Source organism: Populus alba, chromosome 19 (genome assembly GCF_005239225.2).
Source record: "Populus alba chromosome 19, ASM523922v2, whole genome shotgun sequence".
NCBI classification, from domain to species: Eukaryota; Viridiplantae; Streptophyta; class Magnoliopsida; order Malpighiales; family Salicaceae; genus Populus; species Populus alba.
This window is the reverse complement of record NC_133302.1, coordinates 20,791,446-20,811,435: the sequence shown is the minus strand read 5'-3', so window position 1 is coordinate 20,811,435 and position 19,990 is coordinate 20,791,446. Positions and strand designations below refer to the sequence as shown.

Genomic DNA, 19,990 nt, shown 5'->3' with positions numbered 1-19,990 from the left:
AATGGCGACAATTATAATTCTTGCACCGTGCCATGAAAATTTCTCTTAGTGCCAAGAATAAGACAGGTTTTTATTACTGGTAAAATAAAAGAACCCATGAGGCTTCAAATCCTGAAGAACATGCTCTTTGGCAGCGCTGCAACGATATGGTGCTTTCTTGGATTCTAAATTCTCTTGAGCCAGAATTAGCTGATTCTGTTCTTTCATGCAACACTCCTTATGCCATCTGGGAAGATCTTCGTGAAAGATTTTCTTTAGGGAATGCTCCCCGTATTTTTCAAGTTCAGCGAGACATCTACAGGATTGAGCAAGGTCAGATGTCAGTTGCAGCATATTACACAAAATTGAAGGGTTTATGGGACGAGCTTGTATCTTTCAAATCAGAAACATGTACCTGTGGTGCGCAGACTGATCAGACCAAACTTATTCAGTTCCTCATGGGACTCAACGAGTCATATTCAGGTGCAAGGGGTCAGATTTTACTGATGAACCCTTTACCATCGGTTCGTCAAGCTTATGCCTCCGTTGTACAGGAAGAAAAACAACGAGAGTTGGGGGCTGCTGTCATCACACCATCAAATACAGCAGCCATGGCTGTACGTGGCAATTACAACATGTCTAAGGGTCGGCAAAACAATCTTGTTCCCGGTTATCAATCAAATAATTCACGTAATAAAGAGCCTTTTCAGTGCACTTACTGTGGTGATATGTATCACAGGAAAGCAACCTGTTACAAATTAATTGGCTACCCTCCTGGTCATCCGAAAAGTAAAGAAAAGGCTTCACATCAGCGCCAAGGCTACAACAGACACTCTGCATCTGGAAACCCCTCTGCAAATCAAGTGGATTTTAATCCCACTTTTCAGGAACTCCAGGCATCTCTGCCCAACTTGACTGAGGATCAATATGATCAGATACTCAGTGCCTTGACCACCAAGCCTGTCACTACACAGGCTAATGTTGCTGCTGCCTCAGCCTTCCAACATACATCAGGTTTATTACCGGTTGCTCACAATCGCTGGATACTTGACAGTGGGGCAACCCATCATATTACTTCTTCTCCTACATCATTAAAGCATGTCGACAAGAATTTGTCTTTGGCACCTGTTTCCTTACCTAGTGGAGACGTGGCAAACATTACTGTGACTGGCTCAATTCAATTCAACAATTCTTTTCAATTGAATAATGTCCTCTGTGTGCCAAGCTTTAAAGTTGATCTTATGTCTGTTGGCAAGACAACCGATGATTTAAATTGCTCAGTGACTTTTTTTCCATCTTGGTGTATTTTGCAGGACTTGGCTACGAGGACAATGATTGGTGTGGGTAAGCGACGTAATGACCTGTATTACCTTGTGGCGTTGGCTTCAACTCCTCCTTCTACCCGTTTTGCTTGCAATTTAATCATCTCATCCGATCTTTGGCATCGCCGATTGGGACACCCTTCTTCTAATCGTTTACAATTTTTAGCCAATAATTCACTCAAATTCAATTTTGATTCCAGTCATAAATGTGACGTTTGTCCATTGGCAAAACAAACTCGTCACCCTTTTCCTTCTAGTTCAATTTCAACTTCGAAGTGTTTTTCTCTTATTCATTGTGATATTTGGGGTCGTTATAAAACCCCTTCTATTTCTGGTGCCTTTTACTTCTTGACCATTGTGGACGATTTTTCTCGTTTTACATGGGTTTTTTTAATGCGTAACAAGAGTGAGACACAAACTCTACTTCGTCAGTTTTTTCATCATGTTCACACTCAATTCAATACAAAGGTTCAAAAACTCCGTTCTGATAATGGGGCTGAATTTCTTTCATTAAAAAATTTTTTCCTTGAGGAAGGCGTTCTTTTTCAACACTCTTGTGTATACACACCTCAACAAAATGGTGTCGTTGAGCGCAAACATAGACACATCCTTGAAACTGCTCCCGCTCTCCGTTTTCAATCTCATTTGCCAATTAAATTTTGGGGAGAATGCATTCTTACTGCCGTCCATATTATTAATCGCCTTCCTACTCCATTGCTTCATAACAAAACACCTTTCGAAATTCTTTACAACAAACTTCCTGATTATTCTCGCATGCGAGTTTTTGGATGTATTGTCTTTGCAACCATAGTCAATCCATCCTCAAAATTTTCTGCTCGTGCCACAAAATGCATTTTTTTGGGTTATCCTATGGGACAAAAGGCTTACAAACTTTACGATATTGCAACTCAGAAAATTTTCACCAATCGGGATGTGGTATTTCTTGAGGACACTTTTCATCATCCATCACAAGTCACTACTACAGCACACAATCCACCAGCCTTGCCTATTCCTGTCCCTATTATGTCTGATCCTTCTTCCCATCTTCCTTCCTCATCGGTCACCATTGATCCCTTTGATTCTCCCATATCCTCTTCACCCGCACCAACTGACTCAGTACCCTCCCTTCCTGAGCCACTTTCCTCCACTCCATTAAATCCACCAGCTGCACAGCAAACCCCTGTTCAGCCGGCTGACTCTGCCCTTCCTGAACCTACTCTAGTTCAGGTTGATCAACCACTTCGTCGTTCTCAACGTCCTCGAGAAGTCAATGTTCGCCTCAAGGATTATGTTTGCTCGCAGGTGATTCTGCCTCCACATCAATTGTCCTTGGCCTCGTCTGCACCTCCACCAGGTACGAAATATCCTCTCTGTCATTTTATTTCATATGATCGATATTCTCCATCACATCTCTGTTATATTGCAAATGTTAGTCGTGATGAGGAACCTTCTTCGTATGACCTTGCTGTGACTGACCCTAAGTGGCAGGAAGCTATGAACTCTGAGCTTCAAGCTCTCATTGACAATCAGACATGGAGCCTCGTTCCTTTGCCTCCCGGCAAACGTCCGATCAGTTGTAAGTGGGTGTATCGCATCAAACGCAAGGCTGACGGGTCTGTTGAGCGCTATAAAGCCCGCTTGGTCGCTCGGGGTTTCACACAAACTGCTGGAATTGATTATCATGACACTTTTTCCCCCACTGCAAAAATGGTAACTGTCCGCTGCATCCTTGCTATTGCTGCTAGTCTGAACTGGCCTTTACATCAACTAGACGTCAACAATGCATTCTTAAATGGTGATTTATTGGAAGAGATATATATGTCTCCTCCTCCTGGTCTTCGGCGACAGGGGGAGCATATTGTATGTCGCCTCCACAAGTCCCTATACGGCCTTAAGCAGGCGTCCCGACAGTGGTTCTCTAAGTTTACAGAAGTCATTCTTGCTGCTGGTTTTCTACAGTCAAAAGCCGACTATTCCTTGTTCATCAAAAGAGATGGCACATCTCTTACCATCCTATTGATCTATGTGGATGATATTTTGATAACCGGGAACAACATTGAATCCATCAAAGGTTTGAAGCAGTTTCTTCATACTCGTTTCCGCATCAAAGACCTTGGTGATCTGAAATTCTTCTTAGGCATTGAAATAGCCCGTTCCAAGCAAGGCATCTACATTTCCCAGCGCAAATATGCCTTGGAAATTATCAAAGACAGTGGATACTTGGGTGCCAAACCAGTTGAATTTCCTATGGAAGAATGCAGACTTTCAAATACAGGAGAATTGCTCAAAGATCCTTGTATATACCAGCGTCTAGTTGGTCGATTAATTTACTTAACCATCACCAGACCTGATATCACATATTCAGTTCACATTCTCAGCCGATTCATGCATGAACCACGTCAACCTCACATGGCTGCTGCTCTTCGAGTTGTCCGTTATTTGAAATCAGCTCCTGGTCAAGGTTTGCTTCTTCATTCAAATAACTCATTACACTTAAGGGCATTTTGTGACTCTGACTGGGCGGGTTGTCCTGTCACTCGTCGCTCTACCACTGGTTATTGTGTATTCCTTGGAAATTCTTTAATTTCATGGAGAACAAAAAGGCAAAAGACAGTTTCCTTATCAAGTGCGGAAGCTGAATACAGAGCGATGACAGGTACATGTTGTGAGCTTACTTGGTTGAGACATTTATTAACAGATTTACATATGCCAGTTTCAGATCCTGTTACCCTTCATTGTGATAATCAAGCTGCCTTACACATTGCAAAAAATCCTGTGTTTCATGAGAGAACTCGGCATATTGAAATGGATTGCCACTTTATTCGGGACAAAATTTTACAAGGCGAAATTGCTACTCGATACGTAATTTCTTCACAACAATTAGCTGATGTATTTACGAAAGCTTTGGGAAAAGAGAAATTCAAACAGCTCATGTGCAAGTTGGGAGTCATTGACATTCACACTCCAACTTGAGGGGGAGTGTTGGAAATTATATTAATAGTGTTTTGATGTAAATAGGAAAGCTATATATTTTGTGATAAGTAGGAAAGATACGTAAGAATATTTTGTATCAATCTACATTTAGTTAGTTGTCATTCCTTATTAGTCTTTGACTCATAAGGAAACTCTAATGTATTCTGTATATATATATTGAACTTAATCAATACAGAAAATCATTCCGCTTGAATACCTCTTTACTTATAGTTACTGAGTAGTGATTGGAGACATGCGGACAAGAAGATGTGTGGCCTTAACAAGCAAAACCTCAGCGTTGATGACATCTTGGTAGGAAATTTTCCTGAAGAAAAGGTAATTCCCTCGATTTGATTTTTTAACGAGTCGCACGCGAAAGAGTCTTTGCATTTGAAAAAGCTCGCTAACTTACCAAAAAAAATTAAATTTAAATTGTCAGAGGAATGAAGTAAGATTATTTTCATAACTATCAAAGGACGCATCAAGAGAATTTATAATATTCATTCAATCTTGTTAAAGAAAAAAAAAACTTCAACTCTAACAATAAATACGTATGCACCTTTAATAAATCACATCAATCAAACATAAATTCACTTCGTTATTCTCCATTTTTTTAAAAATAAAATAAAAATAGAATAGAAATCCTTTTGTCAATATAACAAAATTATACCTTCAACTTCAACACTTATAATTGATTAACACTATTTGCTTTGTCCCTAGACTGATTTTGGTTTCTTTATTTGTTTGTTTTAAGATGTGTTTGATATTATGGTATAAAATATTTTTTAAAAAATAGTTTTTTTTTTGAAAAATATATTAAAATAATTTTTTAATTTTTAACATTAAAAAAAATACTAAAAAGTTTAATTTGATTTTTTTTTCCGAGCCAGACACTTTTAAATTGCACCTAAAAAACAATATAAAACTAAAAAACAAACAGCCCTCTCGTAGCAACAAGAGCAATATATATATTGCTGCTAGCTAAAAGAAACAAAATTACTTGATTTCAAACTCGCTGGTTATGATAGCAAACAAAGGTTGAGAGTCTACAGATGATATAGGAAAAGAAAGATTCGTTTAATTTCATTGCCGAAACTTATTGCAGAAAGAGATTTTGAAATCACTGAAAGTTGTACGGAGTGGACCGCTTCAACGGCCCATAGCTATGCTGAAACTAGACGACCTCTCTCTTACTGAGAGAGGAATGGACGCTCTTATAGTTGTAGCGGCACTCGTAGCAACAGTAACATTTGCAGCTGCTTTCACCATGCCTGGCGGTTACAAGAACGAACAAGGCACTGCAGTTCTTCTTAAAAATGCTGCTTTTGTAGTCTTCGTTATATCAGATGCAATAGCAATGGTTCTCTCAACTTCTGCTCTCTTCATTCACTTTTATTGGGCACTGCTTGGAAAAAGAGGTCAAGTGGAAGAGGATATAAAAGAAACCTTCTCTGATTTGACATCTGCTTTAACCATATGGGCCATCCCAGCAATGCTCATCGCATTCATCGCAGGAAGTTATGCAGTGCTAGCTCCATCATTATGGCTTGCAATCACGACTTGTTTCATTGGTGTATCCTTCATCTTCTTTGCGTCCAAGGTATTCAAAGTTATAGCACGCAACATTTTAAAATAGTGAAAATAAACACTTCACAGCAGACTTTAAAAGAGTCTGATATTGAAGAATATTGATTCTCATTTAGCTCGTGTTATAAACTATCTTCTCGTCATCTTCTTGATGGCATCAGCTGTAATTAATGTTGGTTTTATTTATCAAGATATTTTACCTTGCTTTTCACGAGTACAATGATCGAAAAATTCAATTTTGGCACTTGGGAAATGCTAACACCTTCAATATAAAGATCATAGAATGACGGCTCACAAGTTCACCATTAATTCTAGATGAATAGTAACTGAGCCATAATTTTCGAAGGACTTGAATTTCTAATATGTTAGAATTTCCATTAATTGCTGAATGGTCATTTGGACTTCAATTTCTACACATTGCAACTTCATTCACAAGAACGACAAAAAAGCACATAAACATTTTGAGAAATTAATAAATGATGTAACGCTATTATTTAACTCCGATCTGGTAGGTTATGAAGGAGATGTTATGAAGGAGATGAAGCTGATGACAACACACAATGTTGAGTTTTTCAGACCCTAATTCCACTTACAAGGTGTAAAAAAGTGTAGTTAAAACTCAATTTGAACAACAAAGATAAAAAAAATATATATATATATTTTTATGTTTAGTTTGTTTTAGACTAAATAATTTTGTTTTATTTTTGTGTTTATTAAAAATTAGACAAGAAATGAGTAAAAACAAATTAGAGAACTTGATTCAATCAAAAATTAAAATTAACTTAAAATCAAGTCAATCCGAGATAAAACACGATTAAAAAAATTTTAATTTTTTTTTTATAACAAGATTGGTTTAATTTATTTTTATTTTATATCAATTTAAATTTACCATCTTGTCTCATGACTAGGCTTTGTCTCAATTCCTAGATTAGATTTTAAAACAATTATAATAATTTTATTCATGTATTAATTAAATTAATCCTAGTTAATCTTCCTAACACATCTCGCCTTAGGTCATCACTTATATTAAGTTTTATATTAAGTTTTAAGTTATGAAAATAATTATTTTTATTTTTATATTAACCCAAATTAATGATTAACATGATTTATGACTCAAACTTTGCCTTGAGTGAATTATTATTTAAATTTAAAAATTATGATAATAATTATTTTTAATTTTTATTAACACAGATAACCTAATTTTTTTTTTTTTTTTGGTAGAAAATTTAACGATGTTGTTCTACTCCTTTTAATAAACAAATATTTCTTCACTGGAATGGCCTTGATAGAACAAAAAATAAAATACTCCAAAAAACTTCACAAAAAGATTATACCGTCCAATCCATTTTTTACAGCATATCAAACACTACATAAATTTTAAAATCAAATTACCTCAGTTAAATCCATTAATATCATCGTAATGTAGCTTCCACCAAGTAGGTTCTCCCTGATAAACAGGGGCATGGCTCCACTACACCTTCAACAAATGGGATTATATCATCATAGGCAATCTTACATTACAATTTTACTCAAACCAAAAATTACCATAGCCAACTCTCAAAAACCTTAAACCTCCTACATATTACTTAACATTAAAAATAGATATACAAGGAATTCATGAATGGATGCAATGTAATAAGCTATTCAAACTATTTTGTATCTATAAATTAAATGGATCAGAGTTATAACAGCTCTATCAATCAAGAATTTTCAGTAGCAGAACTGGCATTAAAGCTGTATATTAATCATCATTGCCAAAAATTTATGGAAAAAAGCATAACTTTAATCACAGAGCAAACAGAACCTAAGATCGATCAATAAAACGAAAACTTGATGAATCCAATCAAAACTTGATTTATCTCTTTGCTTCATTGATTTCTCTCAGAATAGCGATAAATCCAATCTAATAATCGCCAACAAATTCAATAACATAAAACAATCAAAACTTGATGAATTTGGAGGGATTTTTTTGAGGCAAAACCATTGACACAAAGGGCATAAGCCCCACGTGAACACCACCAAAAAAGACTCAATCCTTGCCCCAGTGACTAGCTTAATTTCCACCATAGTTCTCAAAAAAACAAGCTAGGGGTACAGAGAGGCAGCAAAAAAACACATACCCAGATGAAAAAAATGAGAAATTTTTAAAAAATGAGAGATGTAGTCGTTGATTTGACACAGATAAGCCATGGAAAAAGGTACAAGAGGCTAAGCTGCAACACTGAACGGCAGGATTTTTTAGCACGAGCATTGGAGCTTTCTACTTCAGTGAATGGTAACAAGTGATGCCTAGGAGGCATCATTCATAGAGAATTTTGTTAAAAGATAAGGTTTTGAAAGGATTTGCGATGAAAACAGGGTTTTTGGAGGTGTGGAGCCTGCTAATGGAGAGAAACAAAGTTGTCAATAAGTTATATAGAGGCTGTAAAGAGCTATAAAACCCTAGTTTTGTTATCTGATGAGGTATTTTGTGTTTTTTGGGTTACGAGGCTGCGCTTGTTTTTTCACATGTTTTTGTATTTACAATAAAACAAATATAATAAGATATTATATTTGATAGTATGATTCCATTAAAAAATTAAATTTGGAAAAAGTTTGTGTATAGTTTTTACATATTTTTTAATTTAGTTTTGTAAAATTTTATTTATTTTTTCATTTCAAGAGCTTTTAAAAAATTAAATTTTCTTTTATTATTTTTACTTCAAATTGATATATTTTATGATATTTTTTAAATCATTTTAATACGCTCTAATTTGTTTCGGGAGTTCAAGGTATTGATATTTGGAATTTATTTTTTATTTTTTATCTTTAATTACTGGATAATTTTCACAAACATAAATTTCAATTTTTTGGTCTAAAAAATCAATAACAAAATAATCCTTCTTTTCATTCTTCCAAAAATAGGTTTATTAGGTTTAGGGCTGGATTTGGGGTCATCCATTTCAAAACCAAAATATCATGAAAAATAATATAAATTATTATATATTTTATCTATGTTGAAAAAATATTTTAGCTCATTTTTAAATTTTTTGATATAATTATTTTTGGTTTTAGTGGTTATTGTTAAGATTTCTCTTGGGTATTAAAGGTAAAATAATTTTTGGACTAGATTTTATATATTATAACTAAATTTATTTTCAATTAGATTTTAAATAAATCATTTATATCGAAATCGATGTATATCGTAAAAAAATAATATAAAGAATCTTTGATATTTTTAATTTTTTTATATAGTTTATTGCCTCTGTTTCTTTAAATAATTTGTTTTTATTATTGTTGACACCTTTCTTTTCTTATTTTACTATTGTTATTCCGGCTACAGTTACTAACAATAACATTAAGAATTAAGAGAAAATCATGTACTTGCACTGTTAATGTAAATAACACAAGCAGGTCCTTTTTTTTTCTTTTCTTTTTTAATTTAAATTTCATTACTCAATAATACCTTTTGAATTATTCTTTATAATTTATTTTGGTTTGTTTTTTATAAGATTATTATATTTTTAAACAAATAAATTGTTATTTGATTGGTTCTTAATTTTATAACCATTTAATTTTATTATCATAAAATTAAGTAAAATTTAGTATCAAAAAACAAAATTATTAAATTTAGTGAAGTTTATAACTCGGGTTGCGAATTTAGTGGGTTAAGCCGCAACGCTTAAAATATTGTTGTCTCAATATTAAAAAAATATATCAAATTGAATTTTTTTTAAAACCAATCCATATTTTTACCGGTTATTTCATAGTCTTTAGATTCATCAAGTAGATTAGATCACATTGAGGCAAAAAAAAAAATATAAATAACAAAGTTATTATACCTGAGGAGTCCATAACTTGGATAGCGAGTTTTAAGGGTTAAACTAAAAAAGCTCGGGTCGGTTTAATATGTTATATTTTAATATTTAAAAAATAAAAATTATTTTAAATATTTTTTAAAGTTAAATTATATTTTTACCGGTTATCTAAGTTACTTTTAAATCGACAACTTTTAACTAAATTATAACTTGATCCATCCTTTATAGAAGTACACAGACATCTTAGGACTCCTCCAAAGTTTAGTCACAAAAAAAAAAAAAAATTCAAATTAAGAATAAATTGTATTCCATTGTCCGCAGGAGTATAAATTACGAACGACTAAATAAAAAAAAAATCTCATTTTTCTTGTTTTATTTTATATCCTTGGTTTTAAAATACTTTCAAATCCAATTCAAGGAACAAAAGAAAATAAATGAAAAGATACATTCATCTAGGTGCTTGCAACAACTTGTCCGAATAAATTAATGAAACAAAAATTCTTCAAAAAGAAACAGAAAATTAATAAATGTCTTCTCAAACTAAATGTTTACTTATAAATGTAAAGTAAATAAAACAATAAATCAATAATTGAATAAAGGGTTATTACATAATATTTGTCCAGCTTGATTGTCATTCCAAGTAAAGTCTGCTTTAGATGCCACCTTGTTTTGGTTTACCTCCTTTATACCATCAGCACTCTAGGGTGCTTGATCTAACTTTAAAAGTTATTCCTTTGGACTTAATTTCGTCATATGTATTCTATTTCTTATCATAATCTAATTTTTAAATAAATAATAAAAAAATATATATAGTTGAAAATGAGGGTAAGACAACACAAAATTCAAAGTTCATGGATGAAATTATCAAATTTGAGAGTTAATTGGTCAGAAATTAAAGAATTAATAAGTTTGAGAATTTAATTAAAATTTTAATTAGTTTAATTAATGAAATCAAGAGTTTAATTGAAGAATAAATAAGTTTGCAGACTTAATTAAACTTTGATTTGATAAATTAAATAAATTCAGGGATTTAATTAAAATTAATCCAAGGGGTAAAATTAAAATTTGTTGATTAAGGGACCCGATTGATACATTTCAAAACATCAGGGACAAAACTACAATTTGTCATTTTCCAAGCCAAATGACGCCGTTTTGAATCTTACTGTTCATCATCTGTTTGCCGAAGACCAGTTCAACAGGGCAAATCCAGCAATCACGGCCACTATACCCACGATCTCTCGCCTCCACGATGCCCGCCATTGCTGGAGGCAGGGACACAAGACCTTCTCTGGCTTTATAAAAGCCAGAGAAAGGCCTCGGAGAGGGGACCGAAAGGAAAAACAGGGAGCACGAACGAAAACAGAGAGGGGACTAAAAACAGAGAAACAGTAAGAGAGCAAAAGGACAGCATTCCCAGCTTTGTCTTCGCTCTCAAAACGCATGTGAAGTGCAGAGAAACTGCAAGCGTTGGTCAGCCTAATTATTCGTCTCCAGCTACATACTCCAAACCATCAGGGGAAAGGAGACGACGAGCAGGGAGACTGGGAGAAAGTGGGCTGAAGACACAAACCAGAGAAAATAAAACAAAAGGGGACGCTCTCGACTTCTTCGGTGGCAGCTCTAAAAGTTCCATTTTCAGCAGCCACTGCTGTTATGGCTTGAGAAGGAACAAACAAACACTGAGGGGCTGACTGAAGGAGGCTTCAACAGAGAAGAAAAAAAAACAGGGGAGACTGGAAAAGGGAACGAACCAGGCGACTGAGAGAAAACTGAAAGAATTCGGGGAGGAGAGAAAAGCAGAGAACCAAGGGAGATCCAGAGAACAAAAGCAAGCCTAAAATAGTGAGAAGGGCGACCAGACAAGAAGAGACAGAAGGGGAGAATAGCATCGGCCCGCCAGGACACTTCGTCTCCAGCCTTCGGCAACCAGGTAAGTTCCTTCATTTCCTTCTCTGTTGCAATTATAATTACATAGGTACTGTACATATACAAATTTAATTCACTACTTACTGTTCAACCGACATGTAATTCACTGGTTTGTGCCGGGTCACTTGACAGCGACCAGGATAGACCTAGCTCCAAAAAAATAAATAAATAAATAAATAAATGTGTGTATGCATAAATAAATAAAATAATGATTTAAATTTATTTTTATTTTATTGTATTTTTATTTTATTTAGATACATAAAAAATATGTGTATGCGTAAAAGTAAATTTATTTTATTGGTTTATTCATCGATATCATAGTCAGGAATAAAAAAATATATTTATTTAAATTTATTTTGTTTTTATAACTATGTAATATTTACCAATGTCAGGTTGGAAGTATCTATAGTTGAATATTCACTAGCGCCAAAGTCAGGAATATTACACACAATCATAGCATAAACCAACGAAATATTAGCAATTTATGACGAAATTAGAAATGTAGCCTGCCTCAGGCAAGACGCTTAAGGGGTAATAATATCTTCTCTTTTGCGTAACTAGTCTCGTGCCATAGAATCTCTGTTGACCAGTTAGGGTTCCTAGTAACCATAATATTAGGTGGTGACTCCTTAAACAAAATCATTCCCCGTCAAATAATAGAATGCCAGAAATCTATTCTTTTCCATGAAAATTTTTAAGACCGCCGCGATGTCCAGATACGACATAGCTAATCATAAATTAAGTAAATCTGGAATGCCAACTTTGTCTTATGTTGTTGTATTATTGGAAAAAATCATATTTGAATGGTTTGCAATTTAACCTAATAACAATCTATCTTGAAGAACTAAAGTTATATACAATGATTATTCACAATTTATGTCTATAAAGAGATACGAACGAGTAGTATAAAATTACAACGAACTTGATTAATCATTCAAAGAATTTATACGTGCCATCAAGAACTTAGTATGAGAATTACTCAACCATACAAAAGATAGCAAGAATGTTGATTTTTTTATATATATTAAAAATATTCTTTCACCCTTAAAAAAAAAGTCTTTACAAAAGAGTTTATATATTAGAAAGAATTATAAGTTTAATAGGATATTCCTTATGAATATGGATAAATCTAACAAATATTAATAATAATTCAATGACTCTAAATTTAAATAAATCGACCTAATATATCTAAAAGACATAATATTAACTAAAATAAACCTTGAATGTTTGCATCCCCTTACAGTTTTCTAGATTCAATTCTTTAATTGTAGGGTAATTCAATGTCAAATTCCAGGGAGGCTCTAACATGAACCCTTTCAATTTTAAAACTGTAATACTTTGGCTGGATAATACTTTCTTTGGAAAATTATAATGTGCCTTGAATTTGAATTTCTCTTTTCGAAAAATATTTATCTCTAATCCCTCCACCTTATTCTGTATTGCATAAAATTCGGATTTTTCTTTTCCAACAACATCAAGCTCCAACTCCTTCACCTTATTTTCTATTGCATAACTAATTGCATTATTAATACCATTATTTGTATCCTCACAACTAACCTCTAAACTAAAAGAAAACAACATAAGGTTTTATTATAGATCAACGTCAACTAGTTTAACTTTCTCGGGACAATTTCAATTGTTAATTTTGTTCTGGTTGACATTTTATTTTGTCAATTAAAACAGTATGTTTTGGTTTCAGTGTACTATTTTGACGTATATATCCATTGATATAATGAAAAAATGGGCTTAGAAACATTTTAATATTTACCATCTTCTCATGTTCAATGCATGTGATTCAAGAAGTGATATTAAGCTTTAAGATTAGGCATTGATACCAAATCACTTCTTAAGAAAACCCATGATGAGTTTAGAAAAATAATTAGAAAGGCCCAATAGGTTTATTGTCATGAAATTTAAAATATAGAAATGACTTATCTTAGATAAAATGTTTTAGGGTGATGTGTTTTTTTTTTTTTTTTAATATAATCATCATCTTATCTAAATTAGATGGTAACTTCTTATCTATTTTTACAATTCTAATTTTTACCACAATGTTAGGTGCAAAAAAACAATGACTTCATTGGGGATGATTTTGACCATTATCGCTAAGCTTCATGTATTTAATTTTATGATGAATGTATCTTTCCTAATTAATTTTGTTTACTTTATTTTTGTCTGGTTTTGTTTTTTTTATTCTTTTATATTTCCTTATTCTTTTATGCATGTTTTTTTTTTTTTATATATTAGATATGGACTTATATATGTACACACACTACATAAACTTTTATTTGCATACACAATGCTTAACGCTAGGATTGAGGAATTAGCAATGTCTCGATAGTTATTGACTTGAACAACAATTGTAAAACCACTAAATTCTCATGAAAAGTCTACTTTGTGGAGACAAATGAGTCCATAGAGTTTTGCCTTGATCCATTATTTTCTACAATGTAGGCCTTGGTTCAGCCTATTAAAGCCCATTAATTGAACAGCGGGATCCTTCTGAAACCAATTAGATATTAAATTTATATTCATGTAATGACTAGAATCTTTTAATAGATTGTCTTCTTGTATTATCACAATGAGAAGTCTTATAAAGATAAACTTTCATGAGAAAATGGATGACAAGATAGTAACAAGTCACAAATATTAAATATACCACACAAAAATTCTAACATGAGTTTGAAACCTTGCAGCAAATTAAGGGGACTTTTTTACTAAAAAAAAACTTGATACCGAGCTCCCGGACTTGAAAAATATAACTTGTCTTGCCAATAGAACTCACAGACTCAAATATTGGAAGAAGTTGAGTAATTAAGAACTACATATTTTAAATGAGAGGTATAAGAATTTGATTGCAACGTTGAATATATTTTTGCAAAAAATAGCTATAAAGGTGCTCGTACATTTTTAGGACCCCTTTTTATAGATTTTTTTTGTTTTTTTTTTTTTTTTGTTTTGTGGAGAAATGGATATCATACCAACTATTGAAGAATATGGCAAATGCCCAAATGCCCAAATCTACACGCGCGCGCGCGCATATATATATAAAATTTATTTTCACAATTGGTAAGATGGGAATATTGCATGACAACTTGTAAAAGCTTATAAATGCTAGAAACATGACAAGCAAAGATGGGAATAGGGCTGCCCTTGAAAAGCCTGGGAAAATATGCTTAACCAGAAAATAAAAGACCCAAGTAGTTGTTTTAACAGAATCAGGATATTGGCTCTGGTATCTTTGGGCTAATATTATTTCTCTTTGTTGGTGGTCTGATTAGTTTAGAGGCGGCAAATGTGCTTCTAGAAATGGAAAGAAATTAGGTCAATTCAAAAGTCACGGTGATAATAGAAACTATTTTTTCACTTAATCAGTACTGTCGAAGAACGAATAAAGGTGAGATGTTGTGTTCACTTGCTATACATGTAGATAGTCAACCATATGATAACTGCCAAAAAAGTTTTATGGTAAGTTTGGTGGGTTGATCAAAAGCCATTAAAGGAGTTTGTGGAAAAAAATAGCAACCTATAATGAGGAAAAATTTATGATTGAGTTGTTTTATAAGTTACCAGCAGTAGTTGGAAAACAATTTTGATGGGAATTAAACCGTCCATGGGTCCTCTAATAGGTATCGCTGGTATATTAATTAGTACTTATGCACCCTCCATGATGGCGAGACAATTTAAGTATATGCAATGTATCCCAATAACAATGATGTGAATAGCTTAATGCATGTCCTTGAACCAAATCAGTCTCTTATAAATCTCATTTCCTTAAATACACAAAAAAAAAAAAAACTTTTTTGGTCGTTGAGCTCCCATTGTTGCTCCTAATGGTTATGAAGATTGTGTTCTCCCATGAATTCTCCACTTTCTATGGTAAAGTGTAAGAGTTAGGCTTAAAGCAACGACTTGAGGTATACTTGTATGGTAACACGATAACTATTTTTTATAAGGCTAAATAGTTATTAGTTTCTTACGAATCTCATTTCCTCATTAAGTATTGAGAATCCAAAAAAGAAAAAACTAATTTGATCCAATGTTATGTGTTGGGTTGTCCAAGTTATTGTTAAGATAGGATCATGCTGAATGGAAGTTGTTAAATGTTAACAAGAGACTCATAACAGTTGAATTTCATATGTGAGTAAGGAGTTTTATAGCAAATTTTGATATGATTATATAAATGATGAATTTATATTTCAATAGCCTGGATTTATGATTTAAAGAAAGCATCCATCAACGTGTATAAATCCTTACGTGCATCTCATGTGAAGACAAAGGTGATCTCAAGTGCAGATTCTCCCTAATACATATATACGAAGTACAGCTTCTTAAAGACAATCAGACCAGAGATGAGTTTTGTTGGTTGTAATATTGGATTTTGGAACCGAACTATGTAGAGATGGCCAAAGACTGGCTTCCTGAGAAGTTTGAAACGGAAATGGGGCTGATGAAGTTCTTGATGAAGAATACACCTATTTCTTGGAGGAAATAATCATGTACATCAACACTAGGGAGAATTTTGAAGAGAAAAAAAAAGAATAAATATTTATATCTTCGAAAACATGTTCAAGTGCCCTTCTGCCGCACAGAATTCTGATCCTGACGCCAGAATCGTTTCGGTTTATGAATTAGTTTTGCTTATTTTTTTTTGGTTGCAAAGTTTTCGATGAAAACTGAAATACATGATTTCTGATTGTATATATGGTTTCCGTATATTTAGACAAATATCAGAAGGCTAATTATTTTGTGATACTAATTTCTTTATTTTCAATTTTTTTTTTGTAATTAGGTTTTGTGTTTTCGATTCATAAATGTTTTTCTACAACTTCGATGTGCTTGTATTACCATGCATGGTTTTTTAAGAAAAACAGGGAAAACTAAAATAAAAATATATATTAACTTGTAAATTTTCACTACATATATTCTTGTTAGTACTCACAAAATTAAATAGATTCAATTAGAGGAAATTCGAGCATATAATTTATATTGTTTTTTTTAACTAATTACTCGTATAACAATCAAACACTAATTCGAATTAAAATAAAATAAAATCAGTGACATTACTTCTTCATGAGAGAATGAAAAGAACAGGATCCGATGGAATCGCTATGTATCATGTGAAGTTTTTACAATTTCCACCACCGGTTCCAACGGTCAAGTGACATGAGTTAATCATACTCTTTTAAGCATATTAATTGTAAACTTGCTTTGCACTTCTATATTATGTAATTATTTATTTTTGTAATATTTATTAATACCAGGCTGCAAAGTCAATGCTCAGAGAGGAGAATGATTAACTACGTGCACGCCCTTGCATTATGAATTTGTCTAAGACGACGTCCTCTTTAACATGGTAGAGTTTAATTTTCTTAGATAATTAATTAATAAATTAATCAATTCTCTTTGGTCTTTCCTTGAAGATCCGTCATCCCATTTGCAAAATAATTATATGAAAAGAAAGTCGGTCCAATATTAAATTATATAATAAGTTACAAGTCCAATCATTCCCATTATTTTATCAAAATTACATGTTCTATTTATAGAGAGCATATAGCACCTTGTTTGACATATTCATACTATCAAACACTTCAACTCAATAGTTCTTCTCCACAATCAAATTCAGGCTTCAGCAACAGAAGTTATAATGGCGGTAAGCATGTATACATATAGTGGATGAAATTAACCGTAGGTTAATTAATAAGAGTCTTCTATTAATTACTATTTTCTCGTATCATATTACAACTGAAAGGAAAGAATGGCACAGTTGTATTGAAAATTTTCGTTGTAATTTACTCAGTCGATCATAGAAATGAGAGTGCATATGGATTGTGCTGGATGCGAGAGCAAGGTGAAAAATGCTCTGGAAAAAGTCAAAGGTAAGAAATCACCTCCAATAAAAACTTTATGCATGCGACAATTTTCATCTTAATCATCCCTTTTTTTTTTCATAAATTATTTTCACTGTTCCTCTCTTTTTAAGGTTTTCTTTGGCCATATTTTCTTGGACTATATCTTAAACTTTTGTATTTGAACTTATACACACACAGGCGTAGATGACATAGATATAGATATGGGGTTGCAAAAGGTGACGGTCACAGGATGGGCTGACCAAAAGAAGGTTCTAAAGATAGTTCGTAAGACAGGAAGAAGGGTTGAGCTCTGGCAATTACCTTACAATCCACATGATCATAGCTATTCTGACCATTACTATAACCAACACCAAGTTAACGGTCCACTTACTTACCATGCTCCTCAACCTTCCTCTTCTTACAATTACTACAAACATGGATATGATAGCAACGATCATGGTTATTATCATCATCCAGTGCATTCCTCCATCTTTAACCACCAGACAGGAGCAGTTTTCAGCGATGAAAACCCTCATGGTTGTTCTATAATGTGAACAACGTAGTATATATTATTCTTACTATATATATACTTATACTGCTTTGTTTTACATGTACTGATTTCCTTTTCACTTTATGTTTTGTTAAACCTTGTTCACATGAAGCTTTAAAATATAGACAAGAAATGCCTTTTTTTCCTTATCATTTTGCAACTTATAAATTATTTTATTCCGATTTGTGCCCTAGGCATGGTATTGTCTGCTGAGAAAACCGAGCTCCATTGATATTTTCTTTTTGCTAAATCACCACCGATTGCAATTAAAATTTTGATCAACATTAATATCATTCGGATAGGATTAGGATGTACTCCTCCACAAACTCTAATAAATCTTTTCCAAAGAAGAGATGCCTTGGAATGTTTTAGAAAAGGGGATAATATTCTCATATGCGCCCCTAACGTATTCGCTATTACCCTTTCTGAGTTGTGTCTCTAAACTACATAATTAAGAAATTTGGTTTAGAATGTATCTAGGAATTATCAATCTGATCCTTTCATCCTCCAATATACTTTGGTGTCATCTTCAGGTGTGGACTCAGATGAGAAATTAAACTCTTAAGCAAATTTTTTATTGACAAATCCAATTGATAATTCTTGGGCCAGTTCGTTGAAAGTTATAGCCGGGTTGGGGATCGAATTTGGAAAACAATTAGAGATAAAGGACTAATATTATGTTACCCAAGAACCCCATAAAAATTAGGGAGTCACCACTCAACATATACGATACCAGGAATCCTCTCATCTGATTGAGATGAGTTTTAACTAGGATTCAGCCTAGTGTGGATATAACTTAACTCGCTTTTATTTTTTAGTATATAAATGAGTGTATGTGCGTCCAATTAATACCCAATTGTTTTTATTTTTAATTTCCTAAATATTCTAAGAATTTTTGTGACTTATAGTTTTCAATTTTTTATTTCCTTAATATTGTGGAAAAAAATTATTTCATTTATCATTTAATCTTTGTAAAGGGATGGTGATATGTATTTACAGGCCAGGTTTTGGTATTATGTATATTTGAATTCAAACCCAAAATATTATAAAGTCAAAACTTGACGGGTGTAAATTTTGAATACCAAAATCTAATTCTTTCAGGTTTTAGTTATCGATTCAGATAATCATTACCTAATTCATACAATAAGGTTTGTGAAAACTTAAAGTTTTAATAATGTATATAAGAATTTATCACATACAGACTATTTGGATAATTTAACATATACTTTTATAAATTAGTATTGAGATAGCAATAGATTTAAGAAGATGCATAGCCATGTTATGCTTAGAGTACATAGTGGCTTTAAATGGAAATAACAAGAGATTTGATGGTTGGTGGAGATTAAATTTTTTTAAAGATTCTACAAGTTTTATTTTTGGGAAGCCACTATGTCATTCATTGGACTATTTGATTTTCAAAAATTAGTCCTAAAAGTTGCTACTTAGTCTAATTTTGTTGTTTTTTTCTAGATTGTTTTTGGATTTATTATTTTATTTAAGATGTTATGTTAGTTTTCTTTATGATTTTGAATTCTAAATTCTTTTTATAGAGATAGGATTTTCTATTTATTTAAACATCTTGTAAACATTTTAAGGAGAAACTTAATATATACTTAATTTTTAAAGAATAAAAACGTGAATTTAAAATTCAAATCTACAATTCATTTTCTTATCAAATTCTTGAAGTGGTGGGGGTAATGACTGCCTCGTATTATACAGCATAAGTGGATCAGAAAGGGACTCAGATAAGTGTTTTTTTTTTTTTTTTTTTTTCAAAATTGATGTCTTTTTCGGAACACCTATCTCCAAAACCCATGTTTGCAAACATGTATGCTAAGTGTCAAAAGATGAAATCTATGTGCGATAGGATTAGCAATTTACCTGATGCACTCCTCCTTACCCATACTCTTTTCTGAGATGCCAAGGAGTTTTGATTGGACACATTGTTCACTCTTTATTTCAAATCAGTTCAATTTTTCTAATTTCTATTTTTTTTCTTTATTT

General features: G+C 32.6%; 1 protein-coding gene and 4 non-coding genes across 5 annotated transcripts; 1 reads left to right on the top strand and 4 right to left on the bottom strand.

The window, feature by feature from the left end:
- Positions 1–146: 146 nt before the first annotated feature.
- LOC118036746 (retrovirus-related Pol polyprotein from transposon RE2) lies at positions 147–17,990 on the top strand. Its single transcript, XM_035042543.2, has 6 exons — positions 147–3,957; positions 4,021–4,163; positions 4,506–4,610; positions 5,380–5,874; positions 17,385–17,463; positions 17,635–17,990. Exons 1-6 carry the CDS (start codon positions 147–149, stop codon positions 17,988–17,990), a joined length of 4,989 nt encoding a protein of 1,662 aa, XP_034898434.2.
- Positions 6,339–6,458, bottom strand: LOC118036753 (small nucleolar RNA snoR97). Its single transcript, XR_004685438.1, has one exon. It is a non-coding gene; the product is annotated as a small nucleolar RNA snoR97 (small nucleolar RNA).
- LOC118036751 (small nucleolar RNA Z278) lies at positions 7,252–7,369 on the bottom strand. Its single transcript, XR_004685436.1, has one exon. It is a non-coding gene; the product is annotated as a small nucleolar RNA Z278 (small nucleolar RNA).
- Positions 7,531–7,621, bottom strand: LOC118036748 (small nucleolar RNA Z223). The gene has a single exon (XR_004685433.1). It is a non-coding gene; the product is annotated as a small nucleolar RNA Z223 (small nucleolar RNA).
- Positions 8,018–8,168, bottom strand: LOC118036749 (small nucleolar RNA snoR134). The gene has a single exon (XR_004685434.1). It is a non-coding gene; the product is annotated as a small nucleolar RNA snoR134 (small nucleolar RNA).
- Positions 17,991–19,990: the final 2,000 nt, after the last annotated feature.

Bases quoted from the DNA above. Each gene is read 5' to 3' on its own strand.
- LOC118036746 (XM_035042543.2), top strand. From the start codon at position 147: ATGGTGCTTTCTTGGATTCTAAATTCTCTTGAGCCAGAATTAGCTGAT. The intron at 4,611-5,379 runs GTAATTCCCTCG...AACTTATTGCAG, and splicing joins GAAATTTTCCTGAAGAAAAG to AAAGAGATTTTGAAATCACT. The intron at 5,875-17,384 runs GTATTCAAAGTT...TAATTTACTCAG, and splicing joins TCATCTTCTTTGCGTCCAAG to TCGATCATAGAAATGAGAGT.